General features: G+C 37.8%; 4 protein-coding genes and 1 pseudogene across 5 annotated transcripts; 3 read left to right on the top strand and 2 right to left on the bottom strand.

Annotated features, from left to right (window-relative positions):
- Positions 1-355: 355 nt before the first annotated feature.
- On the bottom strand, positions 356-817 carry LOC142161883 (uncharacterized). The gene has a single exon (XM_075217850.1). The coding sequence runs from the start codon at positions 815-817 to the stop codon at positions 356-358; it is 462 nt and encodes a 153-aa protein (XP_075073951.1).
- Positions 818-2,444: 1,627 nt separating this feature from the next.
- On the top strand, positions 2,445-5,294 carry LOC107782288 (uncharacterized; annotated as a pseudogene).
- A 2,433-nt stretch (positions 5,295-7,727) lies between these two features.
- Positions 7,728-14,234, top strand: LOC142161882 (uncharacterized). Its single transcript, XM_075217845.1, has 6 exons — positions 7,728-7,839; positions 7,884-8,306; positions 8,361-9,185; positions 9,498-10,353; positions 11,160-11,167; positions 13,681-14,234. The coding sequence occupies exons 1-6, from the start codon at positions 7,728-7,730 to the stop codon at positions 14,232-14,234; spliced, it is 2,778 nt and encodes a 925-aa protein (XP_075073946.1).
- A 4,139-nt stretch (positions 14,235-18,373) lies between these two features.
- Positions 18,374-18,841, top strand: LOC142161878 (receptor kinase-like protein Xa21). The gene has a single exon (XM_075217844.1). The coding sequence runs from the start codon at positions 18,374-18,376 to the stop codon at positions 18,839-18,841; it is 468 nt and encodes a 155-aa protein (XP_075073945.1).
- Positions 18,842-19,826: 985 nt separating this feature from the next.
- Positions 19,827-24,428, bottom strand: LOC107822161 (putative receptor-like protein kinase At3g47110). 2 transcript variants are annotated; one of them, XM_075231766.1, is made up of 4 exons: positions 24,256-24,428; positions 21,283-23,066; positions 20,424-20,838; positions 19,827-20,081 (listed from the first exon to the last, which is right to left on the bottom strand). In XM_075231766.1, exons 1-4 carry the CDS (start codon positions 24,309-24,311, stop codon positions 20,003-20,005), a joined length of 2,334 nt encoding a protein of 777 aa, XP_075087867.1. In that variant the 5' UTR covers positions 24,312-24,428; the 3' UTR covers positions 19,827-20,002. The 2 variants fall into 2 exon arrangements, with proteins under 2 accessions (XP_075087867.1, XP_016504151.1); XM_016648665.2 differs by having other exon boundaries at positions 21,283-24,405.
- Between the last annotated feature and the right edge of the window lie 275 nt (positions 24,429-24,703).

Raw genomic sequence — 24,703 nt, 5'->3', positions numbered from 1 at the left:
GATACTAATGTAAGTTATGCAACTAAGCGCCTTAATGGTGAAAGAACAAAAGCATACAAAATATAGACATCATTTCACATTAATATGAAATTGTTTTAGTTATCAAGGTTTCAGTAAGAAACATTGTCTCAATATTCAAGAGGTTGTAAACTAATAGTCAACTCGTATGACGAAGAATGCAAACTCAAACATTGTTTAAAACAAATACTAGAACTGTATTTGATCAAAACGAACTAACACTATTTCATAAATAAATATTACTAATTGATACTAATAACTACTACTCATATAAAGAACTATGATTACATGATGTTTATTAGCTACTACGAATATGCAAAAATAAAAATCAAACTATTCAATCATCTTTAACCACAGATCCATCACCGATCAAGTGGTCTATTTTTCCATCAAGGTGCTCAAAGAAGTCTGCCACATCCAAATGGGTGATGTCAAAATTATTGTCAGAGACAAAATTGGCTTCAGGACCTTTATTCTTTAGAGATACTTGATAAAGCTCAACCAAATGTCTTGGTACACGACAAATATTTGCCCAATGCCCTTTTCCACCGCCACGATAGCGTTCAGTTTCTGAACCATTTGCTTTTGGCTTCTCATCTTTCCCTTTCCATTTTTGGTGGTTATTTCTCTTTGGGGGATGATTAACACCAGGAAAATTTCTTCCTTGTCTATGGCGAGGGCCACGACCACGACTACGAATAGAATCACGGTCTTTTCCACGCTTAGCATAATGGGAATACACCTCATCCACTCCAGGCAATGGTGTAGACCTAGTGGGTCGATTTTCGCGATTTCTCATGAGCAAATCGTTATTTCGTTTAGCCACAAGGAGAAGAGAAATCAACTCAGAGTACTTCTTGAAACCTTTCTCTCTGTACTACTGTTGCAGGGTCATATTGGAGGCATGAAACGTTGTAAACGTTTTTTCAAGCATATCATAGTCAGTGATAGTATCTCCACAGAGTTTCAATTTAGAAGTAATTCTGAACATCGCAGAATTATATTCAGAAACAGACTTAAAGTCTTGGAGCCTCAGATGAGCCCAATCATATCGTGCTTGTGGAAGAGTGACCAACTTTAAGTTGTCATATCTTTCCTTTAAGCCATTCCACAAAACAAGTGGATCTTTGACTGTGAGATGTTCTATTTTCAACCATTCATCAAGGTGATGGCGCAAGAAAATCAAGGCCTTAAAACAGTCTTGGGTGGGTGCTTTAGTTTTATCTTTAATGGCGTCTCCAAGACCCATTACATCTAAATGGATTTCAGCATCCAACACCCATGTCATATAGTTTTTTCCCAAAATTTCAAGGGCAACGAACTTTCTTTTCATAATGTCAGTCATAATTAAAAAGAGGAGAAAAGTTATACCTTAATCTTCTCAAAGAGCTTTTTGAAACGGTAGAGTCTCGTGCTGATAACGTGTTATGAAAATAATAAAAGAACAAGAGCAATATTGCAGAGAAAGAGAAAGAGGAAATTCTTATTGAATTTTGGGATGATTTACAATGGAGTAAGATCCCTCTATTTATAGGGTAAAAATGACTTAGCTACAAAGTAAAACTCTCTGCCAAATCGGAAAATTACTAATATGCCAATAAATGTCTATTGCAAAATATCATATCAAAGGGATAATATTTCTTGAAAGAGGGTGGTGATATTTCTCTTTCACCTAAACCCTATTAGAGGAATTTTTTCAGCTTTTAAAAGAACGAGAAAATATGATCATTTGGTTGTAAAATTCTTCTAAAAATACTAGAAAAATAAACGCATGAAATTCATTTTAAAATTTATTTAGGGATCTCGTTTCAAATGTTTATTTATGCCATTTTAAAAGAAATTTATACTATATTTTAAAAATTTGGAAGTTTGAATAAAAAATGCTCATTCATTTGAGAATTAAAGATCGAATTTTTTGCATGATGTTTAATCAGTAAGTCAGTCAAGTAGGTAATATCTTAGAGATATTTATTTCTTTTCATTATTACATTCAAGAATGCAGTATACAAAACAACTCCTCACTAAACAAGAAAATATCCTTTTAATGGTATTCCCTCCGGTCTACAATAAGTGACCATTGTACCTTTTTATTCTGGTCCCAAATAAGTGACTATTTATATAATAAGAACGAATTAATTTTAATTTTCTAAAATTTGTACTTATTGACATATTCCACTATGTCAAGGTAATAATTAATTAAGGTTAATTTAGTGAAAATATCTTTTTTTTTTCTCTAGGAGTTCGTATTTCCTTAACGTGTGTGTCAAAGCTAGAATGGACACTTATTATGAACCGGAGAAAGTATTTACTAGTCAAACCAGAATTCAAACAAAGAGAAAATCTCACCAGCTTTGCATTTATTGGTATACAACCTTTTAAGTTGAAACAAGAACAAGAAATAATCTTATTGTGTAGTCCTAATAAAAATGGAACAGTCTTGTCTGAATTCCAAATGGTTAGTACTATCATGCTTCCATTGCTCAATTCTTGTTATGTCTATGGCTATCTCAGGCTTGGAATTTATAGCTGATCAACAAGTTTTGTTAGGCTTCAAAGTTAGAATAACAAATGATCCATTCCAGATAATGGCTTCTTGAAATAATTCTCTCCATTACTGCAATTGGACAGGCATAACATGCAACCCCTCCATTGAAAGAGTCATGATTCTTGACTTGAGATCACAAAAACTCGTTGGCTCTATGCCGTCTTCTATTGGTAATCTCACGTTCCTAATATCGATAAATCTTAGAAATAATAGCTTCTATGGTGAAATCCCAATGGAAATTGGCAACCTCCTTCAGCTGCAACATCTCAATCTCACTTGGAATTCTTTTACTGGAACCATTCCTTCTAATCTGACTTACTGTAAACAACTTCGATCACTTGCTCTAGAATATAATAGGCTTGTTGGTAATATACCCGATCAACTCAATTCACTTTCAAAGTTGAATTATTTAGGATTTGGAAGCAACAATCTCACTGGAAATATCCCATCTTGGATTGGAAACTTTTCGTCACTTCGTGGTCTTTCCCTTGCCATTAACAATCTTCAAGGACCAATACCTCAAGATATTGGCCGTTTGTCAAACTTGCAAATCTTCCAAGTTTATGGAAATCAGTTGAATGGTACAATTCCTCAATCTGTTTTCAATATCTCTTCTGTTTACTATTTCTCTGTTACTCAAAACTTGCTGTATGGAGAGCTTCCATCAGATATAGGCCTAACTCTTCCAAATCTTGAGGTGTTTGCTACTGCTGTGAACAACTTCACAGGATTGATTCCCGTTTCATTATCAAATGCTTCGAAACTTAGTGTTATTGAATTGTCTCAAAATAGCCTCACTGGAAATGTTCCTACAAGTTTAGGACAATTGCAGTGGTTGTACAGGATCAATTTTGAGATCAATAGTCTTGGGAGCAACAGGAATGAGGGTTTGAGGTTTCTTTATTTCTTAGTTAACTGTACAAGTCTTCAAGTTTTAAGCTTTGAGGACAATTTCTTGGGCGGAGAACTGCCTAAAACCATCGGTAACCTTTCCACGAGACTTGAAATATTTGGTCTTAGTTACAATAGGATAGTTGGTTCTGTTCCTGCTGGACTAGGAAACCTTGTCAATTTGACACGTTTATCGCTTGATAATAACAAGTTCAGAGGCAGTGTTCCTGAGTCTTTAGGTAAGCTTCGACACCTACAAGGACTGGAGTTGAATGGAAACAAGTTTTCAGGAATGATTCCATCTTCTTTTGGTAACTTGACATCTCTAACAACTTTACACATTGAGGACAATGAACTAGAAGGGAACGTACCTCCGGAGCTCGGACAGTGTACTAGTTTATCAGTACTAAACCTTACTGGAAATAATCTTGTTGGTTCCATACCAAAGGAGCTTGCAGGTCTTTTTTCACTTTCAATTTCTTTGGCGTTAGCGAACAATTCTTTGACCTGTTCCTTGCCAGCTGAAATGCGAAAGTTGATAAATCTCAAGGAAATGGATATTTCACATAACAAATTATCAGGTGAAATTCCAACCACACTCAGCACCTGTGTCAGTTTAGACCGCTTCATCGCGAATAATAACCTGTTTCGAGGAAGAATTCCTGAATCCTTAAAAGGATTAAGAGGTTTAGAAGAAATTGATTTGTCACACAACAACATCTCAGGAGAAATACCAGACTTTCTTGGGAAACTTCCATATCTTAGGAAGCTTGATCTTTCATTCAATGAACTTGAAGGCAAAGTACCAAACGAAGGGATCTTTGCGAATGAAAGTGCAGTTTCAATTTCAGGGAATCATAAACTATGTGGAGGTCCTCCAAACTACAATTTTCCTGCATGCCCTAGACAAAAAGATCCAGCATCAAAGAAACACATTCATACCAGGATAAAAGAAGCGATTATTATTTCAGTTATATTTTTATTTCTACTTTTGTGTTCTTTTGCTGCTTGCTATACAGTAATTAGGAACTCGAAAAAGGGAGATCTCAGTGCACGGTCCACAAGAGAAAGGCAATCTGAACATTTTGATGATGACGAACCAACTTTAGCTAATGATCCATCTTTGGCAGCAAAAATAACTTACCAAGATATATTTAAGTCAACCGATGGATTTTCTGAGGATAATCTGGTTGGTACTGGGAGTTTCGGTTCTGTATACAAAGGACAGTTTCAAGTTTTCGATAAAGTTATGGCAGTGAAAGTATTGAACCTGCAACAAAGAGGTGCTTTGAAAAGCTTTTTGGATGAATGTAGAGCTTTGAAAAGTATAAGGCATCGTAATCTCCTTAAGATCGTAGCTGCTTGTTCAAGCATCGATTACCAAGGTAATGACTTCAAATGCATAGTATTTGAATTCATGGCAAATGGAAGCCTAGATGATTGGTTGCACTCAAAAACTGGTGAGCAATACCTCAATATTATCCAAAGGCTAAACATAGCAATAGATGTTGCTTCAGCTCTTGATTATCTCCACAACAATTGCCAAGTACCAATTGTTCACTGTGATTTAAAACCGAGCAACATTCTACTTGATGAAGAGATGACTGCCCATGTTGGTGATTTTGGATTGGCAAAATTCCTCCTCAAGTCGAATGAATCGTGGAATAAACAGACTTCTATTGCACTAAAGGGTTCTATAGGTTATATTTCACCAGGTATGTCACTAATCCATTTTGCATAATGGCTATTTCCCTTAATTCAGAGGCGGATTCAGATTTAAGTTCTATGAGTTCAATCTTTAAGATTCTTAGCATTGAACCCGTACACGTTGTATTTTTAAAGTTATGGGTACATATTTACTATTTATTGTAATTTAGTAGATATTTACACAAAATTTCATAGCCAGTGTCAAAAATACTGGGTTCAGATGAACCTGGTACCTTGAGGCTGCATCCGCCCCTGTCCCTTATCAGGTGTCCTTACATGTAAAATGAAATGTTTGTGTACCTCAACTTATATATGTCTTTCCGATGCTCACAGTATTTAATGAAAAAATAAAAAAGTAAAAACTCTCAATGTCCCGACATTATTGTAACATTTCTCAATTTTTTTAAAAGTTTCGAGACACGCTAAGTATAGAAATAAATTATTACCATTTTTATTATTTTTACCTTGCCTATATATATATATATACAATTATGAAAATATTAATAATTTTAATATTATTAATTATTAAAAGTGAGTATCATTAATTATTAGTTAAGTTAAAAAAAAAGGGCCTAAAAGCCCATAAAAGGGCTAATGGAAAACAAAGGCTCTAAGCCTTAATAAAAACAGAATACCCACGTTCTGTCATTCACCCAAAAGGGACGAAAGGTTTTTGCCTTAAACAAAAAAAAAAAACAGAACAGTTCGCTCAACAGAGGCTTCCTAGCACGCAGGCAACAGAAATCCTAGGGTTCTTTACAAATCACTAATTCTCGAACTTAGGTATATAATATTCCTGTTGTCAATTACTCTACAGTAGTAAGAATAGAATAGTTAATTCCCTTCTTCCTCTATATCAACAATAAATTTCATATTTAGGTGTAGTACTTTAAATTGATTATAATACACCGGTTGTTGTAGAATCGATTGTTTGACTGGTGTCAATTGGATTGGGGCCTACGTATTGGCTTGAGAAGTTTTGAGGTGAGTTGATATAACCCTTTACTAAAGTGGTTTAACTCACAAAAGCACGCATATAAGGTGTTTGATGAATTGCTTAAAAGAGTTTATCTTTATTTAATTAGAGCGAGTAAGTACCCATTAATTTAGAATTGTTCTAGCAAAAGTTTAGATGATCTATTATACTATATGTGCTTAAATTTTCAGATTTTTGTGTTGTTCTTATATGCTATTTTCATTGAAAAATTATGAAGAAGAAATGATCTTTGAAAATATTTTTATATGTTTATTTCATTCTTATGTCATGCTTTACATTTAAGGACACCAATATGAGCATGTACATAATATTCTATAAAGAAAAGATTTAGACTTGAAAAGTCACAAGAAGAAGTTTTAGAAAGAAAAGATTTTGGGGAGTATCCTTTATTCTGAGAAGGGGTCATCGTACAGGCCGAGGGTCCTGACCAAGGCGTTGACTTCCTGAAACTACTTGTGCCAAAGTAGGGAGCACATGAGCCGAGGGTCTCGTTGCTGAGAATTTACTTAGCCATGCTAAGATATGATACATGAGCGCTGAGAACCATGAAGCGAGTGGCACCTCGTGGATTGGACCTATTCGATCAGGTTGGGATCGAACCCGTGCCGATCACATGGTGACTGAGACAGAATTAAGTCAGGATAGTTGGAACTCCCAAAGTATAAAGTAAAGTATTTTTTTTAAAGAAAGAAAAAAGAAAAGAATTTCTTTTAGAATATTCATAAATTGCTACTATGCAATTATTTTAGAATTATTCTTATAAGCTTTATGTTTTACATGCATTTAGAACCTTTGCTCGTAATGTATATGTTATTAAAGTTTCTCCCCCTGTTGTTGAGACTCACTGAGTACAGTGGATGGTACTGACGTTCTCTTTTGGGAACTTACGTTGGTCTGCGGTACAACGTAGGAACCAGATTTGCAGGCGAGCAGGCTACGAGTTAGGACTTCCTTCCCTTCCAGTGATATTGGTGAGCTCCGCTTTTGTTCGTGGAGTATTCTTAGAGTCATTTTCATTTAGCTATTTCTTTATTTATTTAGAGAACTGGCCAGGAAATCTCATGTCCTGAGCAGTGCGTCAGTTTATCGGTAGAGGCTTCATAGACATAGTCATTGGGTTGAAATTCATATGTTATTTTATAATAACTTAGCAATAATTCAGTAGTTACTATGAATAAAGTTTTGGAGTTGATTTATTTAAATATTTGAATTAATCAAGAGTATTTGGTTAGAGTATTGCTTTGTTGCATATAAAGTGTGGAGCTATAATACATTGAATAAGCAGAGATGGTTCGCTCGATCAGGTTTAGTGATCGAGTGCCGGTCTCGGCTTGTTTAGAAAATGGGTCGTGACAAACTTGGTATCAGAGCCTCAGGTTTATGGAGTCCTAGGGGTCTATGAAGCCGTGTTAGTAGAGTCTTGTTTATGTGTATGAAGCGCGCCATACTTATAAACAGGAGGCTACATGCATTTAGCAAAAATCTTTTTTTTTTCATACTTTAGATCGTGCAGTAGAGCCCACATCTAAGAAATTATCTAATGTATTCTTTTCTCCAAAACTCGCAGAAATGGCTCGTACTCGCAACTCTGACACCGACACTCAGGATGCTGCTCAAGAAACTATTGCTACTATTGTGGCTCAAGGCATAACTAAAAAGGCTCGAACTCAGAAAAGGAAGGGTAAATCCACAAGGGGGTTCAAGTACCCCAGGTTGAACATGAAGAAGGGGTGGAGCATGATGAGCAAGTACCTCAGGATCCAACGCCAACCCCAACAGCAGCTCCGACTCAAACAACTATATCCCCAGAGGTGGGTCAGATGTTCAATGCAGTCAACAGTGCTATGGAGATGTTTAAGGCTTTTATGGCCAACCAGAACGAGAAAAGAGATAAGATTCCACCTCAAACAAATAGGCAGAACAATTCTGAGCCCTCAAGAGTCAATGGATTTCTGAAGTTGAGTCCTCAAGTGTTCCATGGTTCTATAGTTGATGAAGATCCAATGTTATGGATGGAGGGTGTTAAGAAAGCCCTCCGAGTGATGAAAGTATTTGATGACAAAGCTGTGGAGCTGGCTGCTTACCAGCTTAGAGATGTGGCTGGCGCTTGGTTTGATATGTGGGAAAAAGAGAGAGATGAAGATGATGGTCCACCTACTTGGGAAGAATTTGAAGAGGCCTTCATGGCTAACTTTATCCCAGAAGAGGATCTAGCAGCTAAGGCTACAGAGTTCGAACAACTCACGCAAGGGAATAAAAGTGTGCAACAGTACTACATGGAATTCATAAGGTTAGCTAAGCATGCTCCTCACATGGTTAAGACAGAAAAAGCAAAGATTCGCAGGTTTGTTGGCAGTTTGGCTTACCATATTAAGGATACGACATCAGCTGCAGCGGTAGGAATGACAGCTTTCTCATCTATTGTGGGGTTCACCAAGCACTTAGAAAAAGACAGACAACAAAGGAGAGAAGAGAAAGAGCATAACAAGAAATCCCGGACAACGGGTAGGTTTAATGGTACATCCAGCAGAGGCGGAAGAAATTCCTCTAATAAGGAGTCATTAGAACCAGCTCAGTTCAGTCATCAGTCAGGTGGTGGGTCTTCCTTCAGACGTACTCAGAGTAATGGAAATCAGTCTCGCCAGAATCAGAATTTTAGGACATCATCTTCACATAGCCAGAGTCATGCTGAGCAACATTCACACCAACAAAGTCTTTGTGGAACATGTAAGCGGCAACATTCAGGTCAGTGCAAGCTCGGGTTTCATGGTTGCTACCATTGTGGAGACATTGGTCATATAAAGGCCAACTGCCCAAAGTTGCAACGTAATTTCAGTGGTGGATCAACTCGTCCTTCTAGTTCCTCAGCTACTGCAGTTGCACCACCTCAGGCTCGTGGTTCTCATAATCAGTCCGGGCATGGAGCAGGCAGAGGTGCAGACCGAGTTACTCAGGGAGGGGGACAACCCCGTTTATTTGCTACACTTGATCGTCAGAGTGCAGAGGCATCTGCAGAAGTTATTACAGGTATACTTTTAGTCTGCTCACATAATGCTTATGCCATAATGGATCCAGGTTCAACATTTTCATATGTGACTCCATACTTTGCAATTAACCTCGGACTAGAACCTGAACAACTTAGTGAGCCATTCCTAGTATCTACTCCAGTTGGCGAGTCAGTGAAAGTCACCAGAGTCTATAGAGGCTGTACAGTTTCAGTCCAAGGTCGCAACACCAAAGCTGATCTCATAGAGTTAGAAATGGTGGATTTTGATGTGATCATGGGTATGGATTGGTTGTCTTCCTGCTATGCCATGTTAGATTGTCATGCCAAGATAGTCAGGTTCCAATTTCCAAATGAAGAAGTCTTAGAGTGGAAGGGTAGTTCGGCATCGCTTGTAGGTAAGTTTATTTCTTATCTTAAGGCACAACGAATGATCGGTAAGGGGTGTCTCGCCTATTTGGCTCACATTATTAATCCAGAATCAGAACCACCAGCTCTTCAGTCAGTGCCAATTGTTAGAGAATTTCCAGAAGTTTTCCCAGATGACCTTCCCGGACTTCCTCCCGAAAGAATCATAGACTTCGACATTGATCTCATGCCAGGCACTCAGCCCATATCTATACCTCCCTATAGGATGGCTCCAGCAGAACTTAATGAGTTGAGAGAACAGTTGAAAGACCTTCTTGACAAGGGCTTCATCAGGCCGAGTGTTTCACCGTGGGGTGCCCCGGTCCTGTTTGTCAAAAAGAAAGATGGGTCTCTCAGAATGTGTGTCGACTATCGGCAGTTAAATAAAATTACCATTAAGAACAAGTACCCACTGCCAAGAATTGATGATTTATTTGATCAACTTCAGGGTGCAAAGTACTTTTCAAAAATAGACTTGAGGTCGGGATATAATCAGTTGAGAATCAGAAAGGAGGATATATATAAAACAGCCTTTAGAACTCGCTACGGGCACTATGAATTTCTAGTAATGTCCTTCGGGTTGACAAATGCTCCAGCTGCATTCATGGACCTCATGAACAGAGTTTTCAAGCCATTCTTGGACACCTTTATTATCGTGTTTATAGACGATATTTTGGTATACTCTAAGAGCAAGGAAGAACATGCAGAACACCTTAGAATAGCCCTGCAGACCTTGAAGGAGAATGAGCTTTATGCCAAGTTTTCAAAATGTGAGTTCTGGTTGTAGTTGTAGACACCGGATTTTTGACCCTCCCCGAGAATTTTCACATTTTTAGCGTGAATATGTGAAATTGGGTCTAAAATAGCCATTTTAACTATTTTTACTTTATTTCATTGCAAAAAGAAAAAAATCACAAAAATACATATATAAATTTTAGTTTATGTATTTCTCATAAACTTAAAAAAATACAAAAATTGTACTTTATTTTGATACTTTATATAAATTCGAAAATTACAAAAAATATAGTTTTGTAGTCATTTTAATTTTTTTGAAAAAATACAAAAATATTACTTTATTTTTTATCTTTATATAAAAACGAAAATTACAAAAAAAATATAGTTTTATTAATATTTCGTAGCTATTTTAATCTTGAAAAAATATTAAAAAAAGATATAGTTTTGTTTAAATATTAGTCTTATTTTGGTAGCTATTTTGCTTACATAGGATTAGTCAAACAACGTAGTGTTCTTAATTGGGTCCGGGCAAAAGAATAATATTCGGGTTCAAACTACCCGGTGTTAGGCTTAATTTTCGGACCTAGCCCATAATAATCCGAGGCCACCACACATGGGGGACATGCGTGGGGAACACGGACGGAACACGACACATGGGGAACCCCACCACGCGTGGGAGAAGCCTAGGTACCCATTCGCCGGAGTGAGGTTTGAAGATGCTCGAGCGAAGCGAGAGGAAGGAACAAAGTAACGGACACAAGCCTTGAACCCCACCACGCGTGGGGCTCATTTTTTTGGCAAAGCGACACAAATACACGGACTGGACAAATTTTGAAAGGGGGGGATTCGGAAAGAAAAGACTGTTCACGTTCTTCTTCCTAAAGAAGAACAAGGAAAACCTACAAAAAACCAACGGGGACTTTGGAAAAATTTTGGGGAAAGCTTGGTCACTGTTCGATCATCTTCTTCCTTTTCCTAAAGGAACCAATGAAGAAACTCTACCGTGAAAAACAAAAAAAAAAAACCAATGGAGACTTTGGATTTTTTTTGAAAACCAGAGGCACTATTCATGAAGAAGAAGAGAAAACCCTACTCACTCCGTCAACAACCTCAGACCTCAAAACCAGCCGCGATACCCACTCCTTCACGTCCGTCGACCACTGTTCGCCATCGTCTTCCTCAGCGTCGTTAACCAAACAACCCCGTCTCCTCCCAACTCCATCACCATCTTGTCCAAATGCCACCACCCAAACACCACGTCCAAACACCTACCCAAACTACCAGTACCACTCCCTCACGTCCCAAAGCGCCATAACCATCGTCCTCACTGCCCCCTCGACCTTACTGTCATCACCACCAAACACCACCTCCGCGAAACCACCATAGCTGCTCCTTCCTCAAGCCAAACAACCACTGGAGCCCCGTCGAGACCCATCACTGTTTCTGCCTCCTGTTGTCCGCCATCGTCACCCTCACCAACTTGCCCAAACGATTCCTCATTCCCCGTCAAGCAGCAACAACTGCTGCTGCGTTGTCCCCACTCCTTCACGCCCAGCCTCATCGTCCCGTCACGTCACTCACCGGCGACCACCTGCTGTCCACCATTGCTGCTGCACCACACTGCCCAAACGACCTCATATCAAACTATCATCCCCAACATTCCAAAAGCTACCACGAGCAGCCCCTCCCATCGTCACTGCCCAAGGTGACCATCCAGTCGCACCCCTACGTCCAAACGACTGCCAGCAACGTCCAGCCATGAACGACCCTTCCCCCTTGCCATGACTGACCGAAAAAATACACACACACACACCAGCTGAAGCTTAACCGTAAAACGTTCGAAAAGGTAGCCCAGAAGTTCTGTCCGGGGTGAGGTCCGTTGAGGTCGTCTTTGGTTCGTCGAGGTCCGGTACGTGGAGGTTGGTCGTTGAGGTCGCTGTAGAGGTTTGGTCCATGGCTCTATGCGTTTCTGTTTGTTCAGGTTAGTAAACCTCAATGTATTAGATAAATAAACGCTATTTTAAATGTTCGAAGATGTAATATAGAAATTGGTATGATAACTTTCTGCTTATGTTTCACCGTATGCATTTTGGTTCATCTTTGTGTTATGTTATTCTTGTTTACTTGATGTCATTTGATTTAGTTGTATTAGGAGGTCTAGGACACAGTTTGACGTTGATTCGTTTTTCCCTTCGTTTTCTTAGTTTATTTGGACAAAATTAGTATTAGTACCTGTTGTTACTACGCCCGAAACACTCATGCGCTTAACTTCTTTTATTAAACTTTTAACAAGTTATGAGATTTTAGTTGTAAAGAAGCGGTAAGGTTTAGTATGGTTAAAGGCGTAAAAATGACATCCTTTTAAAATAAAAATAATAATAATAAAAAAAAACGAGGCAAGCTTCGCAAAAAATAAAAATGTACATATTGCGGAGCCTTCACAAAAAATGTATATATTAAAATACTTAGATTCCGGGACGGGCCATTTAGCAAATTTCACGGCCCTACCAAAAAATAATAATGCGCTAGTTGCTTTAGGCGCGCCTTTAATAATGTTATCTCCCTAAACTCGGGTGCACATTTATGTGACCCAAATCCAAATCTCAACGAAATCGAAATGTGTCTCTAATCACGGGTACATTGACTGTGACGTGGTCTGAGATGCATTTCCATGACGTTGCAAATTCTTTTTTTTTTTTAAAAAAAATAATAAATGAGATGAGCCTCGCCAAATAAAAAACACAAATTGCGGGGCCCTCAGTAAATACTTGTTTAAAATTACTTAGAATTCAGGAGGGTCGTTTAGCAAATTTCACGGCTTCCGCAAAATAATAACGCGATAGTCTTTTTAGGCGCGTGTTTAATAATTTACTTTCTTAAGCTCGGGTGTGCATTTCATGCGACCCAAATCCAAATCTCAAAACATCAAATAAAATGCGTTCCGGATTGTGGGCGCATTTCATGTGACGCAGTCCAAAGACGTGTTTTAAGCGATGTTCACATTCTTGTAAAAACAATAATAATAAAGCGGTTAAAAGTTAAAATTTGCACATAAGTTCATATTCATATAAAATCAGATAATCAAGCCAAATATAACAGTTGAGCGACCGTGCTAAGAACCACGGAACTCGGGAATGCCTAACACCTTCTCCCGGGTTAACAGAATTCCTTATCCAGATTTCTGGTACGCAGACTGTAATATGGAGTCATTATTTTCCTCGATTCAGGATTAAAATTGGTGACTTGGGACACCCTAAATCTCCCAAGTGGCGACTCTGAAATAAATAAACCAATCCCGTTCCGATTGTCCTTTAATTGGAAAAAACTCCCTTACGCCCTCGCGGGGGCGGAAAAAAGAGGTGTGACAGCAGTCAGTAGCATTCTTAGGCCACGTGGTATCTAGTGAAGGAATAAAAGTAGACCCTCAGAAGACAGAAGCAGTCAAGAACTGGCCCAGGCCGACAACGCCAACCGAAATCAGGAGTTTCTTGGGGTTAGCTGGCTACTATAGAAGGTTTGTAGAGGGGTTTTCCTCACTTGCAGCTCCATTAACTAAGTTGACTCAGAAAGCAGTTAAGTTCCAATGGTCAGACGCTTGTGAGCAGAGTTTTCAAGAGTTAAAGAAGAGGTTGACCACTGCACCTGTGCTAACCTTGCCAACAGGTTCGGGTGGGTTCACAGTGTATTGTGATGCCTCCAGAGTGGGCCTTGGTTGTGTTCTTATGCAAAATGGAAAAGTTATTGCTTATGCTTCCAGGCAGTTAAAGAATCATGAAAAGAACTACCCCACACATGACTTGGAGCTTGCAGCAGTGGTGTTTGCATTAAAAATATGGCGATACTACCTTTATGGCGAGCATTCTGAAGTGTTTACAGATCACAAAAGCCTCCAGTACATTTTCAAGCAAAAAGAACTAAATTTGAGATAGAGAAGGTGGCTCGAGCTATTGAAGGATTATGACATCAATATCCTTTATCACCCGGGCAAAGCTAATGTGGTAGCAGATGCACTTAGTAGGAAGTCAATGGGTATCTTGGCCCATCTTGCAGTACAAAGGCGATCTTTGGGTCGAGAAATTCAAAAACTAGCAAATGATGGAATTAGATTGGATGAGACCGAAGAAGGAGACATAACTGCTTATGCCTTAGCGCAATCCTCCCTTGTTGCGCATGTTAAGGCTAAACAAGACGAAGATCCGTACTTAGTGAAATTAAAAGAAGGAGTCAGAAGCAAAGAAATCACTGCTTTCACTCTAGGAAGTGACGGAGTTTTGAAGTTGAATGATCGGTTATGTGTGCCTGATGTAGATGGTCTTAGGAAGGCCATAATGGAGAAGGCTCACAGTTCGAGATACTCTATCCACCCAGGTGCTACCAAAATGTATCTAGATTTGAAAGAGTTGTATTGGTGGAAAGGCATGAAGAAACAAGTAGCAGATCATGTGGCTAAATGTTTAAATTGTCAGCAGGTCAAAGCCGAGCATCAGAGGTCTGGTGGCCTAGCTCAAGATATAGAGATACCACAGTGGAAGTGGGAGATGATTAATATGGATTTCGTAATAGGTCTACCTCGCACATACCGTAAACATGATTTAATTTGGGTTATTGTAGACCGATTGACAAAGTCCGCGCATTTCCTACCAGTAAAGACGACAGACTCCGCAGAGCAGTATGCGCGGTTGTACATAAAAGAAATAGTCTGATTGCATGGTACTCCAGTTTCAATCATATCTGACAGAGGCCCTCAGTTCACGGCAAATTTTTGGCAGGCATTTCAGAAAAGATTAGGTACCAAGGTCAATTTAAGCACAGCTTTTCATCCACAGACCGATGGCCAGGCAGAAAAGACCATTCAGACTCTCGAAGATATGATGCGTGCGTGTGTTATAGATTTTGGAGGTAATTGGGATGATCACTTGGCACTTATAGAATTTGCTTACAATAACAGCTACCAGGCCAGCATTGGTATGGCTCCTTATGAAGCATTGTATGGGCGGAGATGTAGGTCTCCGGTGGGTTGGTTTGAACCAGCAGAGGTGCCGTTGATTGGTCCAGAGTTTGTTTGTGAGGCCTTGGAGAAAGTTCAGCTAATTAGAGAAAGACTTAAAGCGGCACAGAGTCGTCAAAAGTCTTATTCTGACAAGAGGCATCGTGAGTTAGAGTTCATGGTTGGTGATAAGGTGTTTCTGAAAGTTTCACCAATGAAAGGAGTTATGAGGTTTGGTAAGAAAGGGACACTTAGCCCTAGATTTATCGGACCTTATGCAATTCTAGAAAAGAAAGGAAACGTGGCTTATAAGCTAGCGCTACCCATTGAGTTGTCCTCTGTTCATCCTGTCTTTCATGTGTCTATGCTTAGAAAGTACATCCATGATGAGTCGCATATAATACCTGTCGATACCATAGAAATTAAGGAAGGTCTGACTTATGAAGAGGTACCTATAGAAATTCTCGATAGGCAAGTAAGAAAGTTAAGAACAAAAGAATTAGCATCGGTAAAAGTTTTGTGGAGTAATCATGATTCAAAAGAAGCTACGTGGGAGCTCGAGGAAGATATGAGGAAGAAGTATCCTTATTTATTTGAGTAACAAGGTATGTGAACCTAGGTTTGACTTGACATTTATATTTCATTTATTAATACAAGTTAGCAAGTGTTTATGTCCTTCTTAGATTATACGTAGTTGTTGTAGTAATTTAGTTTATGCCATAGTATATTTAATTTATTAAAGTGATTTACTTGTGCTAGAGTTGTTGTGCTTTAGATAATTGTTAGTTATTGTGGTACCTCCTTGCCGGAGCATGAGTACTTAATTTATGGGTTGTGTATGGTGCCTATGAATGGCCTGTTATGGTATATTTGGTTGTTGTTGGTGTAGTTGTGATATTTGTGACAGGGATATTTTTTGGATAGTCCAATTTACAAGGGAAACTCTGCCGAAATTTTTGAAAATTTAGAGAGTTAGCCAAATTTTTGAGTCCCTTAGAAAAATGAGTAGTGGTAAGAAAACTTAAGAGGTTCAAAGACCTAAAGGATGGTTGTTAGCTTAAGAATAAGGCCATAGCAACATTCGAGGACGAATGTTTTTAAGGAGGGAAGATTGTAACATTTCTCAAATGTTTTAAAAGTTTCGAGACACGCTAAGTATAGAAATAAATTATTACCATTTTTATTATTTTTACCTTGCCTATATATATATATATATAACTGGATATACAATTATGAAAATATTAATAATTTTAATATTATTAATTATTAAAAGTGAGTATCATTAATTATTAGTTAAGTTAAAAAAAAGGGCCTAAAAGCCCATAAAAGGGCTAATGGAAAACAAAGGCTCTAAGCCTTAATAAAAACAGAATACCCACGTTCTGTCATTCACCCAAAAGGGACGAAAGGCTTTTGGCTTAAACAAAAAAAAAAACCAGAACAGTTCGCTCAACAGAGGCTTCCTATCACGCAGGCAACAGAAATCCTAGGGTTCTTTACAAATCACTAATTCTCGAACTCAGGTATATAAAATTCCTGTTGTCAATTACTCTACAATAGTAAGAATAGAATAATTAATTCCCTTCTTCCTCTATATCAACAATAAATTTCATATTTAGGTGTAGTACTTTAAATTGATTATAATACACCGGTTGTTGTAGAATCGATTGTTTGACTGGTGTCAATTGGATTGGGGCCTACGTATTGGCTTGAGAAGTTTTGAGGTGAGTTGATATAACCCTTTACTAAAGTGGTTTAACTCACAAAAGCACGCATATAAGGTGTTTGATGAATTGCTTAAAAGAGTTTATCTTTATTTAATTAGAGCGAGTAAGTACCCATTAATTTAGAATTGTTCTAGCAAAAGTTTAGATGATCTATTATACTATATGTGCTTAAATTTTCAGATTTTTGTGTTGTTCTTATATGCTATTTTCATTGAAAAACATTATGAAGAAGAAAGGATCTTTGAAAATATTTTTATATGTTTATTTCATTCTTATGTCATGCTTTACATTTAAGGACACCAATATGAGCATGTACATAATATTCTATAAAGAAAAGATTTAGACTTGAAAAGTCACAAGAAGAAGTTTTAGAAAGAAAAGATTTTGGGGAGTATCCTTTATTCTGAGAAGGGGTCATCGTACAGGCCGAGGGTTCTGACCAAGGCGTTGACTTCCTGAAACTACTTGTGCCAAAGTAGGGAGCACATGAGCCGAGGGTCTCGTTGCTGAGAATTTACTTAGCCATGCTAAGATATGATACATGAGCGCTGAGAACCATGAAGCGAGTGGCACCTCGTGGATTGGACCTATTCGATCAGGTTGGGATCGAACCCGTGCCGATCACACGGTGACTGAGACAGAATTAAGTCAGGATAGTTGGAACTCCCAAAGTATAAAGTAAAGTATTTTTTTTAAAGAAAGAAAAAAGAAAAGAATTTCTTTTAGAATATTCATAAATTGCTACTATGCAATTATTTTAGAATTATTCTTATAAGCTTTATGTTTTACATGCATTTAGAACCTTTGCTCGTAATGTATATGTTATTAAAGTTTCTCCCCCTGTTGTTGAGACTCACTGAGTACAGTGGATGGTACTGACGTTCTCTTTTGGGAACCTACGTTAGTCTGCGGTACAACGTAGGAACCGGATTTGCAGGTGAGCAGACTACGAGTTAGGACTTCCTTCCCTTCCAGTGATATTGGTGAGCTCCGCTTTTGTTCGTGGAGTATTCTTAGAGTCATTTTCATTTAGCTATTTCTTTATTTATTTAGAGAACTGGCCAGGAAATCTCATGTCCTGAGCAGTGCGTCAATTTATCGGTAGAGGCTTCATAGACATAGTCATTGGATTGAAATTCATATGTTATTTTATAATAACTTAGCAATAATTCAGTAGTTACAATGAATAAAGTTTTGGAGTTGATTTATTTAAATATTTGAATTAATCAAGAGTATTTGGTTAGGGTATTGCTTCGTTGCATATAAAGTGTGAAGCTATAATACATTGAATAAGCAGAGATGGTTCGCTCGATCAGGTTTAGTGATCGAGTGCCGGTCTCGGCTTGTTTAGAAAATGGGTCGTGACAATTATTATCTTGCAGAATATGGATCAGGTGTAAGCGTATCCACTTTTGGAGATGTTTATAGCTATGGTATCATGTTGCTAGAGTTGTTCACTGGTAGAAGGCCGACCGATGTAGTATTCAAAGATGGCCTGAATATTCACCAATATGTCAAAACCACTTTGCCTAAACATGTTATGGAGATTGCTGATCCAGCATTGCTTTTAGCATATGAAGAAAACAGCAAAAATGAGGACAATGTGAGTGATTTGGAAGAAAAGGCAATACTTCAAGATGATGAGCACATTTCCCAGCTAAATGCCAGCACTATGATAGAAGGATGCTTGGTCTCAATCTTGAAAATTGGACTTTTATATTCTAGCTCATCGCCAAGAGATCGGATGCCAATAAGAATAGCTTTGGACAAGATTCATACAATCAAGAACTTGTATCTACAGTCTAAGGAGGAGAAACAATAGTATTAGATAGCTCAGATGGTAAATAAGCTAATCAAATTATCATCTTTAGAATTTTACTGATGGAGGCTAGTATGAAAGAAATGACAACTTTGAATTGGAGATCAATCCTTCTATGACTCACATCCAACTGCATCAAAATATTCAAAACCTTTTGAATAAGGTACGACAGTTTTATTCATTTTGCAGTTGCCAGAATGAAAAGATAAATTTGCAGCTAGTAAACACTATAGCCTCAAGTAATAACTGGTAAAAAGCAAGTCCTACCCTGTCGTTGCAAATGTTTTAATGAAGTTTGAATTGCAATGAAGAAATTAAGTATATTCACACACAATCACACCATAGAGCCTAGTCACTCAATGGCTGCTTACACTAGTTAATTTTCTAGTCTTGCATTTTTTCGACGCATTTGTATAATGATCTGTGCATTGAGGTAATCTCACATCTTTGGTCTCAACTCCAATTGAAAAGACAGTCTCACTCTATCACTCCAGGGACCAAATTTTCTCAGAGGCGTTGTGTCTTCCAGGTAAGGCTATCAACTAAAACTCCTCCAAGCTTGATGTTCGGCTATAATTCTATACTTTGTGACACTACTTATCTTACATATTGATGTAATAATGATAATTTGTGTAATGTTTGAGCTTACCTGAGTTGATTTTATGTGTAGGAACATTTGGGCATGAAGCGTGGAGAAGTTGCGCAAAGTGGTACCAAAAACAACGAAGTAGAGTACGACCAAGGCTGCAAAATTCCAACGAGTGAGGATACATTTACCCTTTCTAATCTAAGTTCCTTCATGTTACAGAAGAATACTAGTTAGCCTCTCGGACAGAACTGAAGCTTCGGCCTGAACGTCTGTTTTCACTTTAATGTCTGATAGCTATAGTAAGTTGGCAGATTTGGTTTACCAAATTAATGTCCTCACTAGTTACACTACTTACTGGTTGAATAACAGTTCTCTGTGCATCATACATTGTCAATTCCATTTGTGTTAAGCTCAGCATAAACTAAGCATTAGTTAAACAAATAAATGACTGAACCGATGAGTATATAAAATTTTCAATCTTCAACAGTAATATATCATATAAGAGCAGACAGAAAAGCTTGTGCAAGCATATACTAGTATGCATCACTGGCCTCGAGTTCTTCACCATAAATATATCAAGGTAGACGAAATGATGTAAAATTGTGCCAGTTGCTTGTGACAGAACGACTGGAAGAACCTTCAAATCTCAAGCTCCTGAACAAGAAGAAAAAGAGGATAAATTTGTTTCTGTTCAGAATAAGAGAAATACAATAGAAATCCATCAAGGAGGCTGTCTTAAGAATTTATCAAATATCTAGCAGTGAAACTGTGTGTTATGCACAAGTTTTTTAACTTTTCCTAGCAGATTTTAGAGTATGCTTTTATGGATATGCTAAACTGATAAACATCACTCAACTTAGTTAAAAAGAAGACTATTTTATGCAGATTTAACTCTAAATGATGTTTTTGAGAATCTTAACATTTTCTTTCGGAAAGCAATCAACTCTCAGTTTTGACAAATCACAGTTGAAAACAAAGTTAGTAGAACAAATTTACCCGCTGGTTGAGCTTTGAACTGCATGAGAAGCAAGGAGAATGTCTCTGATTAGTTGCAGTTCCTTGACAACATCACCAATATCTATCCTTTCTCTTGGAGATTCAACTGAACATTCAACTCCAATCTTTATTATCGAGATCAAGCATCCCCGTGCTTGTTTCACACTAGAATCATCTGGATCGATAATGCCTTCCTCTTCGTCTTGTACTTCTCTGCTGCTGCTGCTAGGTAGAAGCATAGGGTCAACTATTTCATCATTTATTTCAGGTAACGCCATCTTAGCAAAATTATGAAGAGTCAGTCCATCTTTGAACATGTTGTCAGTAGGTCTCTTTCCAGTAAACATCTCTAGCAAGAGAATCCCATAGCTGTAAACATCACCAAATGGAGAAGCCTTACCTCCCATGCTGTACTCTGCTCACATAAGAAAAGAGAAAAAGGGATTATGACATTTTCGGGTGGCCCTAAAAATAATAGCCGGAAAATGTATGTAGTTAAGTATAAATATACATACAGCATACATAGAGTATACATAAATATACATATTATATACATAATTAGCGGTGTATCTTTTCTATCTTTGGGCTAGCGCCCGTAATTAATTTCGGCGGACGGGCCAAAAATGAAAAAAGAGGAAACAAGGGAAGGAAAAAATGAAGCACCTTTGCAGAAGCACTTAAAAATTGTAAAAATCAATCTTAAAACTGTCTCTCATTTCAAGAAGATCAAGTATATAAACTACTTCGATACACCGTTTAACAAGAATCATAATAAAAGATATATTTCAACTTTGAAGAATCTAAAAACAGTGTTTAATGGAATCAGCAGGAAACTATCTAACTGATTAGACAATGTTACCTGGTGCAGTATATCCAATTGTCCCCCTCATTCCAATTGAACTACTCTGATTAGGACGATATTTGCTCATGGCTTCTGAGAAGAACTTTGCCAATCCAAAATCAGCTACATGTGCAGTCATGTCATTGTCGAGAAGGATGTTGTCCGGTTTCAGATCACAGTGCACGATTGGCTTGTGGCAATGGTGATGAAGATATTCCAGTGCACAAGCAGCATCAATAGCAATATTTAGTCTTTCGACTAGACCTAGGATCCTCACCTCATTATTTGAGGCATCGGCTTCTGGAGTAGGATGCAGCCAACTCTCCAAGCTCCCATTGGGCATGTACTCATACACCAAAGCTTTAAACGGATTACCTTCAAAATCACAAGTTGAACAGGCAGTATAAATCTTTACAAGATTTCGATGCCTAATGTTTCTCAGGGCCTCACACTCAGCTACGAAGCTCTTAAAAGCCCCTTGTTGGTCAATGTTTATCACTTTCACCGCAACCAATCTTTCACCAGGATCAAGTACCCCTTTGTAAACAGAACAAAAGCTACCATTCCCAATCAAATTAGCAGAAGAGAATCCATTTGTTGCTCTATATAAGCTCTCATAAGTAACCCTCAAAAGAAAACCTCCTGTAGGTGAAGATGTTAAAGACGACTCTTTCCTTGCCTTTCTTAACCGAAAGATTATGACTAAAGACATTATCAAGACCAGTGCTAGAAGACCAGAAAGAAGAGGGATCATTAGCTTAATACTGCTTGATTTATCTCTTCCCTTAGATTCAGTGTTTGGACATGTTGGCAACTTCAGTTCTGGTATACCTCCACAAAGATTCTTATTCCCAAATATGGAGATTGCAGTTGCATTACTGAAAACCCCTTCAGTCGGCAACTGACCCTCGAACTGGTTGAAAGACAAATTCAAGTTTTTTAGAGAAATCTGCTGCAGAAATCTTGGAATTTGGCCGGAGAAATTGTTGCGAGAAAGATCCAACTTCTCAAGACCTCTCAAAGAACTAAGAGACGAAGGAATTGTACCTTCAAAGAAGTTGCCACCTAAAATAAGGCTCTCCAAAGTTATACACCTACCTATGCTACTAGGAATTTTCCCCGACAACATGTTATTAGAAACATCCAATTTCCCAAGATTGTTTAGAGCTCCAATTTCCATCGATAGAGGACCAGACAATCGATTGTCAGAAAGATTAAGAGAAACTGTTAAGGACGACAAACTCATAACTCCATTTGGTATTATACCACTTAGATGATTCTGAGAAAGGTCTAAATCTTGCAAGTATTGAAAGTTACCAAAACTAAGGGGAATGTTACCAGTTAACTCATTCTTTTCAAGATGAAGTGAATATAATCGACTCATGTTAGATATAGAAGATGGAATACTTCCCGAAAGCTTGTTTTCAGATAAGTCAACTAACTGAAGCATACGAAGATCGCCAACAACTTCAGGAATGCTACCAGAAAAATTATTCTTTTGCAATTGCAATTCAGTCAAGTTAACAAGATTTCCTATTCCTGAATGAATACTTCCAAATAGTTGATTACCTCCCAATCTTAGTGACAGAAGATTTGTCGATAAATTTGCAATAGAATCAGGTAGCACACCTCCAAATTGGCAATCACTCAAATCCAGTACTTTCAAGTTTCTACATCTACTCAAAGAATTGAAAAAACTCAAATCATCAACTTTTCCATTTCCAATGGAATTTGAAGCAAGAATCAGCCACCAAAGATTCGACAAGCCCCCAAAGTCAATCGAAACTTTACCAGTGAAATTGCTGCCATTTGCATCAAGTTCAACAAGATTTGAAGCATTAGATAATGACTTAGGAAAGTGTCCAGTAAACCAATTATGACCAATATTTAGAACTTTTAAATTGGGAAGACTAAAACCCAAGTCTGATAGCAAAGTTCCATACAACTGATTATATGGAACTGTGAATATTTCAAGAGATGAAAGATTGAAAATCGCAGCAGGCACCAAACCAGATAGCTTATTTATACCCAAACCAAGAAAATTCAAACTCTTCAATTGGCCAAGAGAACTAGGAATAGTTCCATCAAAATTGTTAGCTGCTAAAGAAAGGGATTTGATTGAGGAAAGATTACCTAAAGTTTCTGGGATGAGTCCACTGAGGTTGTTGTAATGAACTTGGAATCTTTCAAGCTTTTGCAATGAACCAAACTGAAATGGAATATTTCCAATCAATTGGTTCCAACCAAAACGAAGCATAACAAGATTCGAACAATGAGAAAGATTCATCGGTATCTCTCCAGAAAATGAGTTATTAGTCAAATTAAGATGCTGAAGCCTGAACAAACCTCCAACCTGTGGTGGGATTTTTCCATGGAAATTGTTGAGCTCAAGATTAAGACCAGTGAGAAATGTAAGATTTCCTATATAAGGTGACAATGTACCTACTAAGTCAAGTGATGTCAAGTTAAGTTTAGTGACTCTTTTGTGAAGATGGCCACAAGTGATACCTGTCCAGCTACAGAAATGGACTGAATCATTCCATGTGGTCAAAATACCATAAGGGTCATTAGTTATCTCTGCTTTAATGGCAAGTAAGGCTTGAAAATCAGTTTCATTACCACTATGAAACTTCAAGGCAAAAGTGAACAAGCATGGTAAGAGAGTTAGATAGAAAACAAAAGAACAGAATGGCATTGGAATCTTGAATTGGAGAGAAGACACCATAGTTTCTAGCAGAAAAAACAGTTGTACAGACAATGCACTCAAGAATGAGGTAGCTAGCTGGTTTTTATTCTGTGCTTTTTTGGAGGGAATATCATGTGAAAGTTCCTTTTCTTTTCTTTTTATCCCTTTTCCTTAGTTATTTACTTAGCATTAATTATAAATATCTTTTCTTTTTCATTCTTGGACTGATAACAGAGAAAGATAATCCTTTCTACAAAAGGGTCCGGGAAGGACCGGACAACAAGGATCTATGCCCGCAGTCTTACCTTACATTCATGTAAGAAGTTGTTTCCACGGCTCGAACCCGTAATCTTCTGATCATATGACAGTAATTTTACAGTTTACGCCAAAACTCCCCTTCTAATCCTTTCGCATTAATATGCATTCTGGCTTAGCCATGATGCATTGGAAGTTTACATGCGTTTGTGCAAACAGAAAGTCAATGAAAATGGTCCTTTTTTCCTAATTTGAGTGCAGCAATTGCTGACCATTTCTAAATTCTGTTAAATTCTGTCCTCTCAAGTTATTGGTCAAAGTATTTCTATTATATGGCATACAAAGAGGACACATTGCACCATTCCATTTGAGATTATAGAGACAAGGAAGTTGCATTTTTTCTTTTCCTAGTATTCTACTTTCTCCTCTAGACATGAACTTATTTCCATAATAGTGTACCCCTAGTTGACCTGAAAAGCAAGCAACTTTGAGGTTAAA

This window comes from Nicotiana tabacum, chromosome 1 (genome assembly GCF_000715075.1).
Source record: "Nicotiana tabacum cultivar K326 chromosome 1, ASM71507v2, whole genome shotgun sequence".
In the NCBI taxonomy this organism is placed as follows: Eukaryota; Viridiplantae; Streptophyta; class Magnoliopsida; order Solanales; family Solanaceae; genus Nicotiana; species Nicotiana tabacum.
Note: the sequence above shows the minus strand (reverse complement) of the source record. Positions and strands in the feature narration are given on the sequence as shown.